The 17,324-nt window shown below is 67.1% G+C and overlaps 2 protein-coding genes across 8 annotated transcripts; one reads left to right on the top strand and one right to left on the bottom strand.

The window, feature by feature from the left end:
- Window positions 1-1,375: 1,375 nt before the first annotated feature.
- ALG12 (ALG12 alpha-1,6-mannosyltransferase) lies at window positions 1,376-8,568 on the bottom strand. 7 transcript variants are annotated; one of them, XM_046010630.1, is made up of 10 exons: window positions 8,452-8,568; window positions 6,633-6,856; window positions 6,431-6,563; window positions 5,262-5,435; window positions 4,367-4,561; window positions 3,848-3,954; window positions 3,247-3,470; window positions 2,558-2,727; window positions 2,105-2,231; window positions 1,376-2,022 (listed from the first exon to the last, which is right to left on the bottom strand). In XM_046010630.1, the coding sequence occupies exons 2-10, from the start codon at window positions 6,798-6,800 to the stop codon at window positions 1,791-1,793; spliced, it is 1,530 nt and encodes a 509-aa protein (XP_045866586.1). In that variant the 5' UTR covers window positions 6,801-6,856; window positions 8,452-8,568; the 3' UTR covers window positions 1,376-1,790. The 7 variants fall into 7 exon arrangements, with proteins under 7 accessions (XP_045866586.1, XP_045866588.1, XP_045866585.1 ...); XM_046010632.1 differs by lacking the exon at window positions 8,452-8,568 and adding an exon at window positions 7,395-7,487; XM_046010629.1 differs by lacking the exon at window positions 8,452-8,568 and adding an exon at window positions 7,061-7,198.
- A 239-nt stretch (window positions 8,569-8,807) lies between these two features.
- On the top strand, window positions 8,808-16,770 carry CRELD2 (cysteine rich with EGF like domains 2). Its single transcript, XM_046010636.1, has 10 exons — window positions 8,808-9,081; window positions 9,477-9,559; window positions 10,050-10,160; window positions 10,598-10,689; window positions 11,541-11,717; window positions 12,798-12,893; window positions 13,779-13,862; window positions 14,816-14,911; window positions 15,428-15,574; window positions 16,478-16,770. Exons 1-10 carry the CDS (start codon window positions 8,959-8,961, stop codon window positions 16,525-16,527), a joined length of 1,059 nt encoding a protein of 352 aa, XP_045866592.1. The 5' UTR covers window positions 8,808-8,958; the 3' UTR covers window positions 16,528-16,770.
- The last annotated feature ends 554 nt before the right edge of the window (window positions 16,771-17,324 follow it).

Genomic DNA, 17,324 nt, shown 5'->3' with positions numbered 1-17,324 from the left:
AAGGATAACCCAGAAAGCAGCCACACTCGTTATAAAAACGAGGAGGCCCAGGAGGGAGTGCTGTCCCTGAGTGTGCCTTGGCGAGCGGTTCGAGTTCTGGAAGCGTGGGAGAGGGCGGGGAGTCACATCCTGAGACCGAATGCTAACGGAAAGCGGTGAGCCCGGTTACATTTCAAATGAAAAACCAGCGCGCTGAGGCGGGAAGGCTCCTCCGAGGAATTCGAAGACCCCGGATCCGCCTACAAACCTGCAGTTGTGTAGCCAAGCCAACAAGCAAACACAGGGAAATTGCTGGAGTTGGGACTCTCACTGTGGAGGGCGGGCGCAGATACAGAACAAGCGAGTCCACGGAGACCGGCGAGCTGGGAGGATCAGCCTGGTCCTGGGGTTTCTCACACGTGTGTGTCCACAGGTCTGTGTGCGGGCACGCCCATCCTCCCCAGCTCCATCCACAGAGAGGGCCTAAAAACAGACATCCTGAGAGCAACGCGCACATTTCTCACCCGACCTTGGTCTCTACAACCATTCCCCAACAAAGGAGCCGGAACCCCGCACACAGCTGGTTTTGGGCTGGGACAGAGAGGCCCAAGAGCCTCGTACCAGGAAGTCGGGAAGCACCCCAAAACAGCAACACCGGGGTGTGTCACCACGCACAGCCCGTGTGGACATCATGGTGGTTGCATGTGACTCAAGACGGTCCAGGCCCAGCAGCAACCCACAGACGCATGCTGCTAACCGATGACCAATACGTGAATGCCGATGCGTTAGACGTGAGTGACAAATGCCAACAACACATCAATAATGAACACTGAGGACACACAAGGGGAAGGCGGGGCTGGCCCGCAGTGTTGGCGCCAGCTGGAAGGCGGGAGCGCTGCCCAGGCCGCCGCCGTGCGAGCGTCAGTGGGCGCCGAGGCAGGAGAGGTTGAAGGAGGTCCTCCCCGTGGATGTGTGGGCGCACACACTGCTCGCCAGCTGCCGTGGACAACACAGCAGCCACGGGTAGGAAATGCCATTGCCTCCCTGGGACACGCCGGGGCACTCTTGGTCAAGGCCACGCCACAGGCAACACCCTCAAACGGCTCAGAAAATGCAGCCGTTCTTTATGCCCACGAGCAGTGGGGTGCCTGGCGCCTACGTGTGGCACGAGAGCACGTGGTAGCGCACGTGGTGTGTGTGCAGAGTGCACGTGGCCAAGCACGTACGTGCGGGAACACTCATTTCTGCACGCTGTGCTCAGCGCCCGTGTGGTGGATGCGCTCCGGGTACGTCGTAAGTACCTCTTCCTCAGCGAAGTGTAAAGACGTCAAAACTATCACTTCAGACAACCTGCATGAGGGGTCTCTGGAGATGTGACTTCTCATGAGATGTCTAATAAAGAAACACTTAAATTTTTATTCTTGTTCCTCCTCGAATTCCCCAGTTTTGTGGGGGACGGGAATGTAACGCCTGTGCCCGCAAAGGCCGCGTCCTGCAGCTCAGGCAGGGGCGGGGGCAGCAGGCACCGCGGTTCCCACGGTCCATCTTCACAAAGACCCACGGGACACCCCTCCAAGGGGAGCTTTCTCGGGTGCTCCAAGAGGCCCAGGGGCAACAGCCAAAGTGCAGGGCGAGGCCTGCCGTCCCTGCTGCTGTGACCGCGCGTGGTCTTGGGCAGCCGTGGAGGAGCTGGGCCTCTTCCCTCAGGCCTCCGTCCAGGGCATGTCCATGGTTCTGTTCCTTCTTATATGGTCTCCTCTGCAGGGACGCCGACGGAGCTCCGATGTCCTCAGAAGGACACCGGCCCCTACTCAGGAAGGCCCACGGAGCCTCTCCAGAAGCAGCAGCTTTGTCTGCAGGTTCACGGCCAGGGGGGGCAGCGTGGTCAGGTTCAGACTCACGCCGGTGGTGCCTGCGATGCCGGCCAGGACCCGGTGCGTGTCCCTGTAGAGGGCCAGGTGCGCAGGGGCGGCCTCCATGAGGAGGTGCGTGTAGGTCAGCATGTGCCCCGACCCAGGCCGCACGTCCTCCCTCTTGTCGTACCTGCAAGATGAGAGCGCGGCTGCACACCTGAGGCCCCAGGCCGGCTCCCAGCACCCAGGTGCCCCCCAGGGAGCCCACGCACCGCCTCTGGGAGGAGCGTCTGGTCTGCAGTCGTATCACGGCGGGAACATACCTCCAGCCGCTGTTGACCTCCAGAAACCGGGACACGCCTGTCTGCGCGGCAGCCACGTCGATGTGCAGAACGACGTCTGCGGAAAACCGCGTGTGCTCAGTGAGACCTGAGAGCCGCGTGCCCCTGGTCGGAGCTGCAGCTGGCCCCCAGCACAGCCCCGAGTGCCCCCCCGTCCCGTGGAAACCCCAGCACGGCCCCGGGCGTCCCCCCGTCCCGCGGAAACCCCAGCACGGCCCCGAGCGCCCCCCCCGTCCCGTGGAAACCCCAGCACGGCCCCAAGCGCCCACCTGTCCCCTGGAAACCCCAGCACGGCCCCGAGCGCCCCCCGTCCCGCGGAAACCCCAGCATGGCCCCGAGCGCCCCCCGTCCCGCGGAAACCCCAGCACGGCCCCGAGCGCCCACCTGTCCTGGGAGACACCAACTCATGCAGTTTCCACATGGCCACGCCCCCGGGGTAGTTGAAGTGGGACACGTACAGGGCTACGGCCGAGTATGTGGCGTTCACCAAGAGGTGTCCTATCACGAGGACGGACCCCGCCTTATACAGCCAAGACTTCCTGTAACCGTTCAGCCTAGAAGGAGAAAGCACGTTTCACAGAGATGCTGCGACGGCAGAGACCGTCCCGCCGCAGCCTCGCAGCCCCGCTCCGGAGAACAGCAGCCCCGTGGGACACCCTGCCCATGGCCTGGGCACCCTCTCCAGGGCCCACTGGTTCTGTGCTGGGCCGGCCCCCTCCCTCAGTAATCCCACGCCTCCGTCTCCTAGCCCCAGCCCTGGGGCCGAGAGCACTCCCCTGCCTTTCCCCTTTCTTCTGGCCTGTCCCCTGCCCGGACGCGCACACTCCACGCGGGGACCACCCACCTGCCCGCAGCCTGCCCGGCTGCCCCGCGGACACACCGTGAGTGTCCTCCCCGGGCGACCGAGCCCTGGACGGTTCGCACCGCCGAGTGGACGCAGGCCCGACGGACCTCAGACGGACCAGAGGCCAGCCCGTCCCGACCCCACTGCCCGCCCCGCTGGGACACATCCATCCCGCTGCACACCGTCCCCGCGCACCAGCGAGCATGTGGCTGGGGGGAGGAGGACTCACAGGCAGGCACAGCCCCTGGCGGCCACCACGTTGAGCAGCGGGAAGGTGTAGATGACGAACCGCAGCTCCTTGTGCGGGAGCAGCGAGTACAGCGCCACGAAGCCCAGCGAGGGCAGCAGCAGCGCCAGCGCCCGCCTGTCCACGGCGCCCAGGGGCACGAAGAGCAGGCTGCAGCCCAGGCCACGGGGCAGGGCCGAGTAGAAATACCACAGCAGCGGGGAGGTCTCGGGCAGGAGGGTTAAGGAGGCCACACGCCAGCCAGTCCCCGGTCTGCGCGGAGTGTGGCGGCACGGCCCACAGGGGCTCCTGCCTGCAGCTCCTGGGCCCCCCCCGCCTCCACTGCACTGCCCCCCGGACTGCCCGTCGCCCACAGGATGGCCCGTCCTGAGGCAGGTGCGCTGGGGACTCGTCACGCTTCCCTCTGAGCTCATGCGGACGCTGGACTGTTCCACGACCGGCCCTGACGAGGTCCTGTTAAAGACCACCCCGAACGCTAAGGCAGAAACTCCGCGTCCAAACGCGAGGCGGTGCTTCCACGGGGAGAAAGCAGCTCCCGCCGCCTTGCCTGTGTGCCTGACCTGCGGACGCCCCAGAAGGATACTCCCCAGTTGGAACTTTTGTTCAGGACCGTGTTGTACCAGAGCACCTTCCCCTCGGGCCACACGAGATAGCGCCAAAAATAGGAGTCCACGGCGACCGTCAGTGCTGCTGAGACAGAGGAGCCCGTAGGAGCGCACCGGCTGCCCGAGCAGCCCGGGTTCCCCAGTCACAGGTCAGCATCCCGCGAGGCAGCCACACCGGCCTGGACGCCACGCGCCAGGCCTCCCGGGGAGCAGCTCGCAGCTTGGGACCGCTGTGCCCCAGCCAGCCAGGCGCAGGGCCCAGCCACCCCTCCCGGCCCAGACACCAGGGAAAGCCTGGGGACAGAACCCCACGCAGGGGTGAGGGCCTCCTGGGGGCAGCTGGGGCGGAACCGCAGGGAGCCGCGTTCAGACTCCGCGACGCCGCTCAGAGTTAAGGCGATTTCACTTAGTAAAAAGCCGCTCTCCCGAGTCCCTCTTCACCCTCCTACAAGCGGAGCAATGTGCCCCGTCGGGGGGCTCTGGCGAGTCCCACTCACCCAAGCAGAGGACCCCGGCCGGCACGGCACAGCGCAGGGCCTTCGCCACGGAGAGCCTCCGGGTGCCGAGCAGCAGCAGCAGCGCGAGGCCCAGCAGCAGGCTCAGCTCGGCCCTGAAGACGAGGACGGCGAAGGCCGAGAGCCGGATGAAGCGGGCCCACTTCAGCTGCAGCCAGGCCGTGAGCGCCAGCAGGACTGCAAGACACGGGGGCCAGGGCAGGCCAGTCGACTTCCTCACTGCGAAACCCCATGGAACCCTCCGGAAGACGGCAGTGCCGCTCAGACCCAGATGTGCTGACACAGGGCTGCGGGCTCCAGCCACGGCCCTGCGCCATCACGCAGTCTGGGGCCACTTCCACAGGCCCGACGGCACCCAGACCCCAGATGCCAGCGTCCCCGCAACCGGCCTCCAAGCTTCTCCAGGACCCGGCACACGTCCAGCACCCGCCTCGCCTGGCCTCCCTCCTGGGCACGCACCACGCCCTGCTGGCCCCGCCTGCCACCCTCCCACATCCCACAGGCTCCACTGCGCAGATCGGGGCAGACCCCCAGATCCGCGCCATCCATGGCCTCTCGTCCCTCCGACTCTCGGTCTCCTCGTGGCTCCTAGGGTGCGGCTGTCCCCTGTCCCCGCAGGCATCTCCTCTCGGCCAAGCGCTCACTGTCCACACACCAGGGACCCTCCCAGGCAGCCTCCTCCATGCACCCGCGCCTCTTGCTGGAAACCGCACCCCCATCCGGCATGAGACCCCGCTCCTCGTCACAGGCCTGCCTGCTCCAGGGCATTTCCGAGATGCCCAGCGGGATCCAGCTGTCAGCAGGCAGACGCGGCCGCACGGACGCCCCTGCCCCTGGCCGGCACGCCTGGTGAGCGGCGTGGTCGGCAGCTACCTACCCACAGGCAGGGCCAGCACGTTGGGGAGCGTCCGTGTGCAGTAGAACATCAGATGGAACTGTGTGGCCGTCACCCAGCAGAACATGGTGGCCACCGTGGCCCCAAACTGCCGCCTCACTTCCTTTTGTAAAGTCCAGAGTCCGAAGATGACGCCGAGTCCAAGCACAGCCCTGACTGAACAAGCGTGACAAGGCGTGTGGGCCGCAGTGACAGGCACGGGCAAAGGGGACCCGACGGGTTACCGGTGACGGCGAGTTAATGACCAGATGACAGTAAAACCACCTCGAAAGAGGGGTGTCGACCCTGCTACTGAAAATGGATGGGGCATGGGGAACGGACAGCCTGGACCCTGGCACCCCAACCCCACAGCTCCGCGGTGACCGCGTGGCCCAAGGCAGGCGAGCCCTGGGGGACACAGCCACCGGGCAGAGTAGGTGTGCCCGTAGGTCATTGTGACCGGCTCGGCACCCTGGAAATGTCACATCACCCCATCTGGGGCTCCTGGGACCCCACAAAGCCAGCACAGCCTGTCTAGCTGCCCCACGTGACAGCAAGATTTCCAGGGGTCTGCGGACAGCCAGCCACGGAGTGTGCTTGTGGGGGAACCTGAAGGAAGTCTGCGTGCAGACGCGGCAAAAATGCGCGGGAACGGGAACGTGGTGGTGGCCGGCTCAGCGACGAGGCTGTGGGGTGGCGGGCACAGGATGTTCTGAGTCTGGGTGAACAGTTGTCCGCACAGGTGCACGGAAGACCCAGAACCATCTGCACAGAGCCCTGTCCACAGCGACCTCCGGGGGCGGGAAGGAGGCCGCCGCTGCAGACGGGAAAGCTCCGTGCGGTGAAGGACTCCCTTGCAGGGGTGCAGTCCTGTAAGAGACGTCGTGGGCCCGCCGCACCCCTGCCGCTGCCGCCTGCGGAGTTGGGGCTGGTACCCTCATGTCACGGTCTCGAGAGCAGGAGCAAGAGGCGCTCCATGAGCTGTCCCAGCTGACGCCCCAGAAGGGCCCCCGTTGCAGCTGCCCTCGAGCTCCGGACCACCGTGGCGAGTGGCCGAGGATGGCCAAGCTTCCGACAGAAGGACACTCGTGAGGGAGGGAGCTCTGCCGGGCTCCTGAAAATCCCCCGACCGCACCAAGGCCCTCCCTTCTGTCATCCGGAGACCCCCTTACCCACTAGCTGAGAGTAAAACTTAGACGCTTCCAGCAGGGACAGCACGTAGATCACAGGACTGGAGAGCACCGCCACGGCCAGTGGCCCGAGGAACGTCCTGGGGACCACCCCGGGGAACTCAAGATGGTCGTACTGCGGGGGAAGGGGGGTCAGCGGGAGCCCGCAGCTGGGAGGCTGCACGCCCTCGCACGCAGGGCTCACCTTGTCCACGTCCAGCCGGTGGTAGAGCAGGTCGTGCATGGCCTGCAGGTTGAAGCTCTCCTCCACTTTGGCGTAGGGGCAGGCGAGGAGGTGGGTGGCGGCCACAGCCAGCAGCAGCCCCAGCAGCCGGCGCCGCGGGCCGGCACCCCACGCCCTCCTCCCAGCCATGGCGCTCGCCCTCCTCCTGCGCCTTCAGCGGTCCTCAACACGCCGCTCCGGGAGCCCTGGGAGATGGAAACACAGATTCTAGGGTTTCCAACGTCCCCCGAGTCAACACCTGAGGGGGCTGCGTCACCTCGGGGGGCTGCGTGAAGGGCGTGTGCGAAGCCTTTAAACCACTGTTGTAACCTCGGTGAATCGAATCACATCGAAAGAGAAAGTTCAAAGAAAAACCACACTTGAGTGCCTTTCCCAGCTTAACCTGCTACCTCACGCGGAGCTGTGGGAGCATCTTTCCAGGACGCAAGGCTTGTTTTTGCAGAACTGAGCGGGTCCTCCGTGCAGCCGGGCCCAGGGCTGGCCCAGCCTCGGGAGGGCCCGGCCCCCCGCCCTTGAGAGGCTCAAACCTGGCGGGAGAGCAGGACCCCGTGGCCGGGGCAGAGAGACCAGGGACAGGAGGCTGTGGGGTGGGAGGGATGGGTCTGGAGGACTGTGCAGGGGCAGCCCCAGGAGGGCAGGAGGCGGGACCCAGAGTTCAGGGCAGCCAGCGGAGCCAGACTGGACGGGAGCTTTGGCGGCCTGCCAGGCTGTACTTGCCCTCACCCTGGGAGCCACGTGGCACCTGCGTGTGGCCCCAGACTGGTCCCGAACATGAACACGTCGGTGGCAAAAACAGGAGTGTATTCTTGCAGGGTTAGGGTGGGGGGTGAGAGAGTTTTCCACTTGTCAGGAGGGAAGGTGGCACGCTCTTCTTCAAGTTTCTGGCCCCTTCGCTCTCAACATCTTATTTAGTTACTTACGACAGATCACAAGCAGGCAGAGGGGCGGCTGGGCGCACGGGGAATCAGGGTCCCGCCGCGCAGAGAGCCCGATGTGGGGCTCCGTCCAGGGCCCCGGGATCATGACCTGAGCCACCCCGGCGCCCCCTCGTCGTCAAGCTTCCGGCTTCTCAACACGGGCTCGACCTTATCTGATCGACGCCAGAAGGCCAGGAGCCAAGGGAGAGTCTGGGTGCTGCTGCCGTCCCACCCGGGGTCCCCAGAGACGGCAACGGGATCCAGGAGGGAAGAACATCTCCGCACGAGGAGCAGGAGTCCGGCTCCGGCTGGCGGTGCGGTGGGGCGGAGGAAAGAGGCGACACCACGACGGACACAGGGGCCGCCCGTGTGTCCCCTCCTCCTGGAGCGCAAGCGGCTTGAGGCGTCCTCGGTCTCCCGCTCCGGGCAGGAGCCGCCGCACGGGACACGGGACACGGGACACGAACCCCGCGGGACCCGCCAGCCCTTCCCGGGCCGCCACGGCCGCAAACACCCGACGCTCCGGCGGCCGCGGGCTCCGCGCGGGCCCAGGTGCGCTGGGAACCGGCCGCCCCGCGCCCAGCCCGGCGGGTGGCCGGAGGGGCCCGGACGCGCACAGACCGGCTCTCGGCGGAGGAGGGACCGGCGGCTCGCGGGCGAAGGGCCGGACCGCGGGGGCACAGCCCCGGGCGGGGCACACGAGCGGCCGCTCCGGACCGGCGACGTCCACGGCCCACGCAGGCCGCGGCTCTCCCCGCTCCGAGCCCCGCTCCCGCGCCCCCCGCCGCCCTCCCCGACAGCCCGGGTCGCGCCGTCGCCCGCCACCGGCCCCGACAGCCCCGGCCGCGGGAGCGCGCGCTGACCTCGCCTGCCCGCCGCGTCGTCCCCCGAAGCGCGGCGCCTAGGACGGCTCGCGGCCGGAAGCCGGCGGGCGGAAGCCGGGGACTGCCGCGAGGCCCCTGCCCAAACCTAACATGGCGCCCGGAAGCCTGGTCGCGCCGCGGGCCGCAGCTCTGCCCGGAGCAAAGATGGCCGCCGCGGGCGGAGCGCGCGGGCGCCGGGCTCGGACTTCCACACCCCCGTCCGCGCCCCCTCCCGGCGGACGCTGACCCGGGGCCTTCCTATTGGCCGCTGCTCGTGGCGAGCCCGGATTGGGCCACATGGGGACGGCCTGCGTCGCAGCGGCCAATAGCGGCGCGAGGGCTGTCGGTGGGCGGGGCGCCGCCCGGCGCCGTCAAGTAGCCCCGGGAACGGCCGGCACCGCGGAGCTGGGGGCGGCCGCGGAGGCCGAGCGCTCGGCCGGTTCCCGCTGGACCTGGGGTCTGCCCGCGCGGCCGCGTCCTGCACGACGCTGCCCGCCTCGGCCCGCCATGCGCTCGCCGGCCCAGGCCGCGCTGGGGCTGCTGCTGCTGCTGCTGCCGCCGCCTGCTGAGGCCGCCAAGAAGGCGACGCCCTGCAAGCGCTGCCGGGAGCTGGTGGACAAGTTCAACCAGGTGGGCCGCTCGCCCCTGGGTCCGCGGGCGCGGGGGCCGGCCTGGGGGCGGCGGGGCTGGGGGTGCCCCGCGACGGGCCGGGCTCACCGACCCGGGCGAGCCTGCCAGGGACCGGGGTCAGGAACCCGGGGTCGCCCCGCGATGGACGGGGTCACCCCACCAGGGACCGGGGTCGCAATGGACCGGGGTCACTCCACCATGGACTGGAGTCACGAACCCAAGCTTGCCCTGCGATGAACCGGCGTCACTCCGGGAATGGACTCCAGGTCACCCTGGTGATGGACCTGGGGTCACTTGGCCATGAATGGGGTCACCCCATGGGGGACTAGGGTTGCTCCCCCGACAGATGTGGGTCGGGGCAGCAGCACTGAGCCCTGCGCCCGCGCTGTCCTCAGGGGATGGTGGACACTGCGAAGAAGAACTTCGGAGGTGGGAACACGGCTTGGGAGGAGAAGTCGCTGTCCAAGTATGAGTCCAGGTGGGTGCCTGCTCCGGCAGCCCAGCTGTGGCCCTGCACGTGTCCCCGTGAATGCCGTCCCCCACATCGATGATGGACACACGGGAGGTCCCTGTGTAGTCACCTGTGCGCTGTGCCCCTAACTGGCCTTTTGCTCCCACTCTTGTCCCCGTATCCACTTTCCACAGGGCAGACAGGGTGGTCTTTCCGTGGTGCACGCGGGAGCGGAGTCCCCCACGTAAAGTGTCGCCGGCTTCCCCTGCCGGTCCGGTCCGTCCTGTCCCCCCTTGCACCCCGCGTCAGGTTCTCTCCTGCCACGCCGACCGCTGCCCTCTGAGTTGAGTTCTCCCCGTGCTACCGACTGCGCTTGTCCCCAGCGGACGTGCTCCCCACCCACGTGCCACCGTCATTCCTGCCTGGCACCAAGCGGGGCCTTGGGACGTCCCCGTGGGTCAGCCGCTGATCGCCTGGGCTGCCCTCGTCACCTTGCGGTGCTGCGGGCTTGTTGCAGTGAGGTCCGCCTGCTGGAGATCACCGAGGGCCTGTGCGGCAGCAGCGATTTCGAGTGCCACCGTCTGCTGGAGGAGCACGAGGAACGCCTGGAGGCCTGGTGGCTGCGGCTGTGAGTGCCCCCGGCCCCCGCCCTCTCCCCCACACCCCTGTCCCCCCGCACCTCCCACCCTGTTGTCCCCTCCATCCCCACATCCCCACCCAGCCCCGCACTCCGTACCCCCAGACACACACCCCTGTCCCCCCGCCTCATCCCAGGCCACAGCCTGGCCTCGCTGCTTCCCCCGTGTGTTCGCTGCAGCTTTCGTGACTTTACTTTTTAGTTTATAAATTTGTAATTTCGGACTCACAAGTGCCGGCACACACTTGTCTGCCTTCTTGCCCGGGGGTCGCCATCCCTTCTTACCGTAACGTGGTGCGGGCAGCGACGTGGTGGCGGAGAAGTCTGGTCACCCCAGACCGCTGTGTCCCTAACGCCGCGACGCTCAGGAGCGAATGTCGTGAGTCGTGTTTTGTTTTGAACAAATGAACGCGTTTTTAATTCCTCAGGAAGAAGGACTTTCCTGACTTATTCGAGTGGTTTTGTGTGAAAACGCTGAAGGTTTGCTGTTCGCCAGGAACGTACGGGCCAGACTGCCTCGGTAGGTTGTTGTCGGGAATCGCGAGTGTCCCGCGTTGTTCCCAGTGTCCGTGTCGTGATTCCCAGGGGGGCAGAGCCGTGGCTGGGACCTGGGGCCGTGAGCTCCTACCAAGCCCTAGGGGGCCAGTCACTGCCCCCTTCACGCCGTGGGGACCTCCTCCTTGCGGCCAGACAGCCCTGAGTGCCTGATGCCGAGCGGGCGCCTCACTCCGGGGCCTGCGGGCCTTCGGCGGGGTCGCTGTGGGTCGGTGTTCACCTGCCTGTGCAGGGCCCTCCAAGGGCATGGAGGCAGCTCTGGTTTCGTGTCCCCCGTCTGGTTCTGCCCACGGAGCAGCCAAGACCCGGCTGTGGGAGCCCCGGGGGGTGGCTCGGGCGTCTGTCGGGTGGGATGCGCCGTGTCAGCTCCTCCTGGGGAGCCAGGCTCCTCCACGAAGAGACACGCTTTGAACCAAAGTCACGGGCCGCTGTCCGGCATCGCTCGTCACTCCGGGTGCCCAGCAGGACAGAGCAGACGTGTCTCGAGTCTGACCCTGTCATGGGCCGTGGCCCCCTCCTGCTGTCGGCCGGCATGTGCTGCAGTGGGCTGTCCTCACGGACACTCTCTGCGCGTCCACGTCCCCATTGTCCCCGTTGTCCCCGTGTTCCAGGGGAGGCTCCCAAGCGCCTGCAGACCCCAGCATGTCCGCTCCCCCAGCCCTGGCTGCGCTGGCTCGTGTGGTCGCAGGGGGCGCTGGCCAGAGGGCGTGAGGACAGAGTACGGGGGATGGAACAGGCGTGGTCGTGAGGTCAGGCGAGCGAGGCGCCACGTCCTGCCGGGGCACGCTCGGACTGGTGGGCTCATGTCACCCCCAGCGTGCCAGGGCGGCTCCCACAGGCCCTGCGGCGGGAACGGGCGCTGCAGTGGGGACGGCAGCAGGCAAGGGGACGGGTCGTGCCTCTGCCACCTCGGCTACCAGGGCGCCACGTGCTCCGACTGTGTGGACGGCTACTTCAGCTCCCTGAGGAACGAGACGCACAGCGTCTGCACAGGTACGGGTGCCGCGCCGGCCTCCAGCCCGCGGGCCTCGGGGCACACCGCAGCGGCCGTCTCCTGGAGCCACGGGCACGGGTGGGCACCCGTTGGCTCCCGCCTGCACCCCCAGAGGGAGGAGGCCCCTGGGGACCCCGTGGAAGGCTGCGGCAGCGCGAGCAGGCCCTGGACGGTCTCGCTTGCTGTCTCTGAACGAGCCCAGGAGGGGAGAGCCAGGTCCCTGGCCCCACGTTCTCTGGAGAAGGACTGGGCAGGTGGATGGTGCGGGGCCAGCGGTCACGTCCCATCCACGCGAGCCTTGCTTCTGGGTGACCTGGCACCCGCGGTATCTCAGCAGAGACCTGCTCTTTCCCTGTGGCCACCTGGACAGGGCGACCCGCCTGCACGGCGTGGGCTGCCGAGGCCCAGGCCCTGCACAAGACGGCGGAGCGGTGGCACGAATGAGAACCAGCACCCCTGAGGCCACCGGGTGGGACCTCCTGGCCTCCAGGCTCCCCCTTGGTCGGCCCCCCACAGGCCCTCGGGGTCGGACGTGTCTTTTGTGACCGACTGCACTGAGCGCCAGGCGGACGCCAGCCGTGCCTCCCGACGTCGGTCCGCGGCCCCCTTGGGTGGTCTGTGCGGCCTGCGAGTGGAGCGCCAGGAAGGCCGTGCCCCTCTGGTCCCGGCGCCCAGGCCCTCAGCTGGCCCGGGATGTGGTTGCTGTGCGGGTGCTGTGCGGGGCGCCCCGGGGCTGGGGGCCGCCCGGCAGGCGTGGGCTCCGGGATTTGGGCCGCTGCCTTTCTCAGGTCATAAGCCGTTTCCCTGGGGTCCCTGTCCACCGGAACATGACCGTGAGGGGCCCTGAAAGCCCGTAGAGTGTTTCACTCGTCAGGCTCGGGAATGCTGTGGGTCACGAGTGTAGATTTTATGGCCGTCCAACGAGCCTTGCTTTACTGAGGTTTTTTCTTATTTGTATTTGGGTTTTGTTTTCATCCTAGTGAAGTTAAATTCTTACTTGCTGAAATGACCTTTGTGTCCCGCTTTTTACTGAAAATGGCCTTCCCGCCTATGACCGATGTGCCCCCTCTGCTTCCCAGCTTGTGACGAGTCGTGTAAGACGTGCACCGGCCCGAGCAACAGGGACTGCGACCAGTGCGCCGTGGGCTGGGCGCAGGAGGACGGCGCCTGCGTGGGTGAGGCCGGGTGGGACCCCCAGGGCGGCCTGGCCCCCCTCCTCTCTGCCTCCCTCTCCTCCCTCCCTCCTCCCTTGTCCCTCCTCCACTTCCTGTCATCCTGCTCTCCGTCCTCCTCTCTTCTCCTCCCCCTTTCCCTCCTCTCCCTCCTCTTCCTCTCCTTTTCTCCCTCCCTCTCCCTTCCCCAGGTAGAGGCAGGGAAACTGAGGCACAGACCTACTCTAGGCCTGGGGAGCCATGCAGGTGCGCTCAGCAGACGCAGCGTCTGCGTGGTCCGGCCGCTCCGCTGTGGCAAGGAGACACGCCTTCCTAACGCGCACACACGGTGGGCACAGTTCAGGCCCTGGGCCTCGGCTGCCCCCGTCCCCGCCATCCCCGTGTGCCCAGCCTGGTGGGCGCGTGTGTTCCTGCCGCACCCTTGGCTCTGAGCCCCAGCCGGCCTGTGAGCTCTGGCTTCCACCCAGCGCTGCAGCGGCCCTGGGGAGGCCCTGGCAGCGGCCAAGGGGCCCTTCCTGAGGCCCAGGTGCTGGCAGGTGGGCTGCCCTTAGTCTGGTCAGGGGTGGCAGACCTGTCCCTAGTGTCCCATCTGGAGTGGGGAAGCGGGTGGTCAGACACCGACCTGGAGTTTCTGCATGTCCTCGTGGAGCGGGGGTGCTCATGTTAGCTGCTGGTCCCTCGCGGAGGCCCCGCCCAGGGTCACAAAGTGTCCCTTGTCACCCCTGCCCCGGGGTAGGGGGGGCCTCCGGGAGAAAGACGGACACACGTCCTCCACACAGCGGCCCCCTCCCTGTCCCGCCGGCCATGGCGGTGGGTTGTGTCTGGTCACCAGCCATGTGACTTCCACGGAGGCCCTGGGACCCTCACGGCTCTGCCCCTGTGTTCCAGACGTGGACGAGTGTGCGGCGGACACGCCTCCCTGCGGCGACCAGCAGTACTGCGAGAACGTCAACGGCTCGTTCGTGTGCCAAGGTGCCTGGGCCCGGGCCCCTGCGGGCGGGCAACGGTCCGGGTTCTGCCTGCCGTGGAAAGCGGAAGGTGGCCCCCACGTCGTCGACCCTTGCTGCCGAAAAACTGCAAATTCAGAGAAGTTGAAGATAACTTTTGAAACACCCATTCCGTGGAGCCAAAGCTCTGTTAATAGTTCCACGACGCTCTGTCCCGTTCCACGGGCCGTGGCTGCTTCCGCTGTGCCCTGGTGTTGCGGCGGGAATGCCCACGACCGTCCGTGTGGGGCCTGCCCTCCCCGTTCCATGGTTGTCAAAGTCTGTGCTGCCGGCGTTGAAATCACAGCAGTTTTCCCGCAGCTGTGAGCCGTGAGTTCCTCGGTCCATGAGGTTTTCACATTCGTGCTCGTTTTCTTTGGATTTGTTTCCAAACTGCTCCGGACAGTGGCTTGTAGGGTCCCAGTACCCCCGGGAGGTCGCGTGGACGTGCTCTCCGCAGCAGCGCCTGAGGCCTTCTGCTCCCCACCCCCGCGTCTGCCGGCCCCCACCGTGTCTGCTACCCCCCACTCCGCCACCCCGGTGCCCCCGCGTCTGCCGGTCCCACTCCGCCCCCCCGTGTCTGTGACCCCCCGGTGTCTGCTGGCCCCACACAGCAGCTCCAACGGTGAGGCCTCACTGGGGAGCATCCTGCGTCTCCCCTGTGCTATTTGTACTGAGCTGCCGGCAGGCCGGCGGGGCAGCGTCCCGAGCTGGAGGTGACCTTGTTTTGCTCCGAGAAGATGATCACAGTGGGCAGTCACATCTGGGGGGCACATCGTTGCTGTGCTGGGAGACGGGGCTGCGGTGTCGAGGACACGCCCCTGGGGCCCCCACGCGTCGAGGGGACACCCAGATGCTGCGTGGCGCGACTTCCGGTCCCAGTTTGCTCACAGGAGGCGGGCTGACGTCCACGCCTTTCTGCTTTTTTCTTTTTTCTAGAATGTGACTCCACCTGTGTGGGCTGCACGGGGAAGGGTCCGGGACACTGTAAAGAGTGCGTCCCCGGCTACACCAAAGAAAGCGGCGAGTGTGCAGGTCAGCCCCTAGCATCGGTGCCGGACCAAGATGGACCATGGCGGGGGGGCCGGGCTGTGAGGAGCCGGTGGGGGTGGGACTCCGTTACCCCAGCATGTGGTGCAGAGGCAGCGGGTGGGGGACCGGCCGTCTGTCCCACCGCCCCCGGGTGCGCGTGGTGCGGGTGCTCCCCCCGGCCGGGGCTCTGCTGCAGCCCATGGGCGGGCCTCCCCCCACCTCCCACGTCCCACCCCCACAGCCCCCGTGGCTGCACGTCAGGCCTCCACGGCCGGGGCCCGGCTGGAACCCGCCTGGGAAAGGGCTGGCTGCCTTGTCCACGGCTGCCCCCGCAGCGTGAGCTGGCGCTGGGCTTCCCCCTTCACGACCACCAGCCCCGCCCCTTCACTCCTCTCGTCCGCGGAGCCTGGTGCTCTGCTCTCCGGGTCCCTTCCCGACCGCCGTGCTTGCGGGGCGGCAGCGAGTCCCGAGCGCGGCGCCCAGTGATGGTGGTGTGTGTGCGGGGCGCGTCTCTCGCAGACGTAGATGAGTGCGCGGGGCCCGAGAAGGCGTGCGTGCGCCGGAACGAGAACTGCTACAACACGCCCGGGAGCTTCGTGTGCGTGTGTCCCGAGGGCTTCGAAGACACGGAAGACGCGTGTGTGCAGACGCAGGCCCCGGGCAGCGGTGAGTGGTGGGCGCCGTGCTGTGGGCGTGTGGACACTCCCGGCACGCGCGGCCCGAGGGGGTGATGGCTGGGGTTCCGGGCAGACGGGAGGGGAATCGTGCCTGTGGGGAGCCCTGGCCGTGACCGCCCTGTGGGAGGTGGGGCCGGGAAGGAGGGTCCGTGACCCCGGAGTCGGCAGGCGGGCTCTGCGTGGGCGTCTGAGAGCCAGAGGCCAGCAGCCGCTCTGAGCCCAGAGGGCGGGACCGTCCTGTCTGTGCACTTCCAGCGGCCGTCAGGCTGCGTCCCTCCTGTCTCTGCTGGAGGCCTCTGTCCACGTGGCCTTCTCATGGCTTGTGTGTCCGTGTCCAAATCCCCCTCTTCCTACATGGACGCACACCAGTGACCTCCTCTCACCTTGACCATCTGTAAAGCACCCCCAGTTCACAGCTTCCAGGGGTGAGGATGGCCCCAGGTTCCGGGGGACACGGCTCTGCCCACTACAGTCCCATAGAAGTCGTGGAAGAATGGGGAGCGGAAGGGCCAGTGTCAAAATGAGGCTGACAGAGTTTTCCTGAACGAGTAAGACCAGACACAGACCCCAGAAGCTCCCTGACCCCGAGCCAGGCAGCGCGGGCGAGCGCACAGCCAGGTACCTCGGAGCCAGCTCTGGACCCACCGATGTCAGCGGGGAGCAGGGCCCCACGCCGCCTCTGCCCCAGCATGGCCCGGGGACCCTCCCCGCCGGCGCCTTGCAGCAGGGGCCACGGTCCTGTGAGCCCTGGCAGACGGGGTTGGGGGCGCCTCGCCGGTCCCTGTCTTCATCTCCCACACCCGAGAGGCGTCCTGCTGTGAGGCCACTGCTCTGGCCCCGTGGAAAGCTGTCGTGCAGGGGTCCCCCAACAGCTATGTCCGTTTCCCGGCAGAAGTCGCGGAAGGAGACCCCACACGGCAGCCCTCGCGGGAAGACTTGTGATGCACGTCCAGAGCCGGAGGCCGGACCCGCCCTTTAAGTTATTGAGACTGGCGTCCCGGATGCGCGGTCCTCACAGGTCCCCGCTTCTCCAGGGGACACGGAGGGAAGCTGCTGCCTGGGAAGCGGCTCAGCCCGCTCGGCCCTTCAGAAAGCTGCAGCTCCTGGCGGCCCTAACCCAGAGTTGTATATTTTGATACCGTTGTTTCTAATAAAATTGACCACTGGAGGTCATCAGGCCCAGGGCACGCGCGAGTCTGTCTCACTGAAAAAGCAGGAAGGCGGGCGCCTGGGTGGCTCAGTGGTTTGGGCCGCTGCCTTCGGCTCGGGTCATGATCTCAGGGTCCTGGGATCGAGCCCCGCATCGGGCTCTCTGCTTGGCAGGGAGCCTGCTTCCCTCTCTCTCTCTGTCTGCCTCTCTGCCTGCTTGTGATCCCTCTCTGTCAAATAAATAAATAAAATCTTTAAAAAAAAAAAAGCAGGAAGGCTCCAGGGCAGGTGTGGCCCCCGCGGCTGCCCGGCATCCTGAGGCCGCGCCTCATTGGGCGCCCCCCCCCAGAGCGGCTGTCGTGGAAGGACCCCCAGGGCTGGACACGGCTGTCCCGCCCTCGCAGGCACCAGCGGAGAGGAGAGCCGGGGGGGGGGGGGGGGCAGTTTCTCAGCGTCAGACGGAGGCTCTGGTGTCATAGGGAGCCCCGGCCCCTCCCCCAGGGCGTCCTCAGCCATCGGAGTGTCCAAACCCCCAGGGCTCGGTCAGCCCCAGTGAGCGCCTGCACCTCCGCACCCGTCCACGCAGCTGT

Source organism: Meles meles, chromosome 7, assembly GCF_922984935.1.
Source record: "Meles meles chromosome 7, mMelMel3.1 paternal haplotype, whole genome shotgun sequence".
Taxonomy (NCBI): Eukaryota; Metazoa; Chordata; class Mammalia; order Carnivora; family Mustelidae; genus Meles; species Meles meles.
The sequence above is the reverse complement of the archived record's forward strand: the minus strand, read 5'-3'. Positions and strand labels throughout refer to the sequence as shown.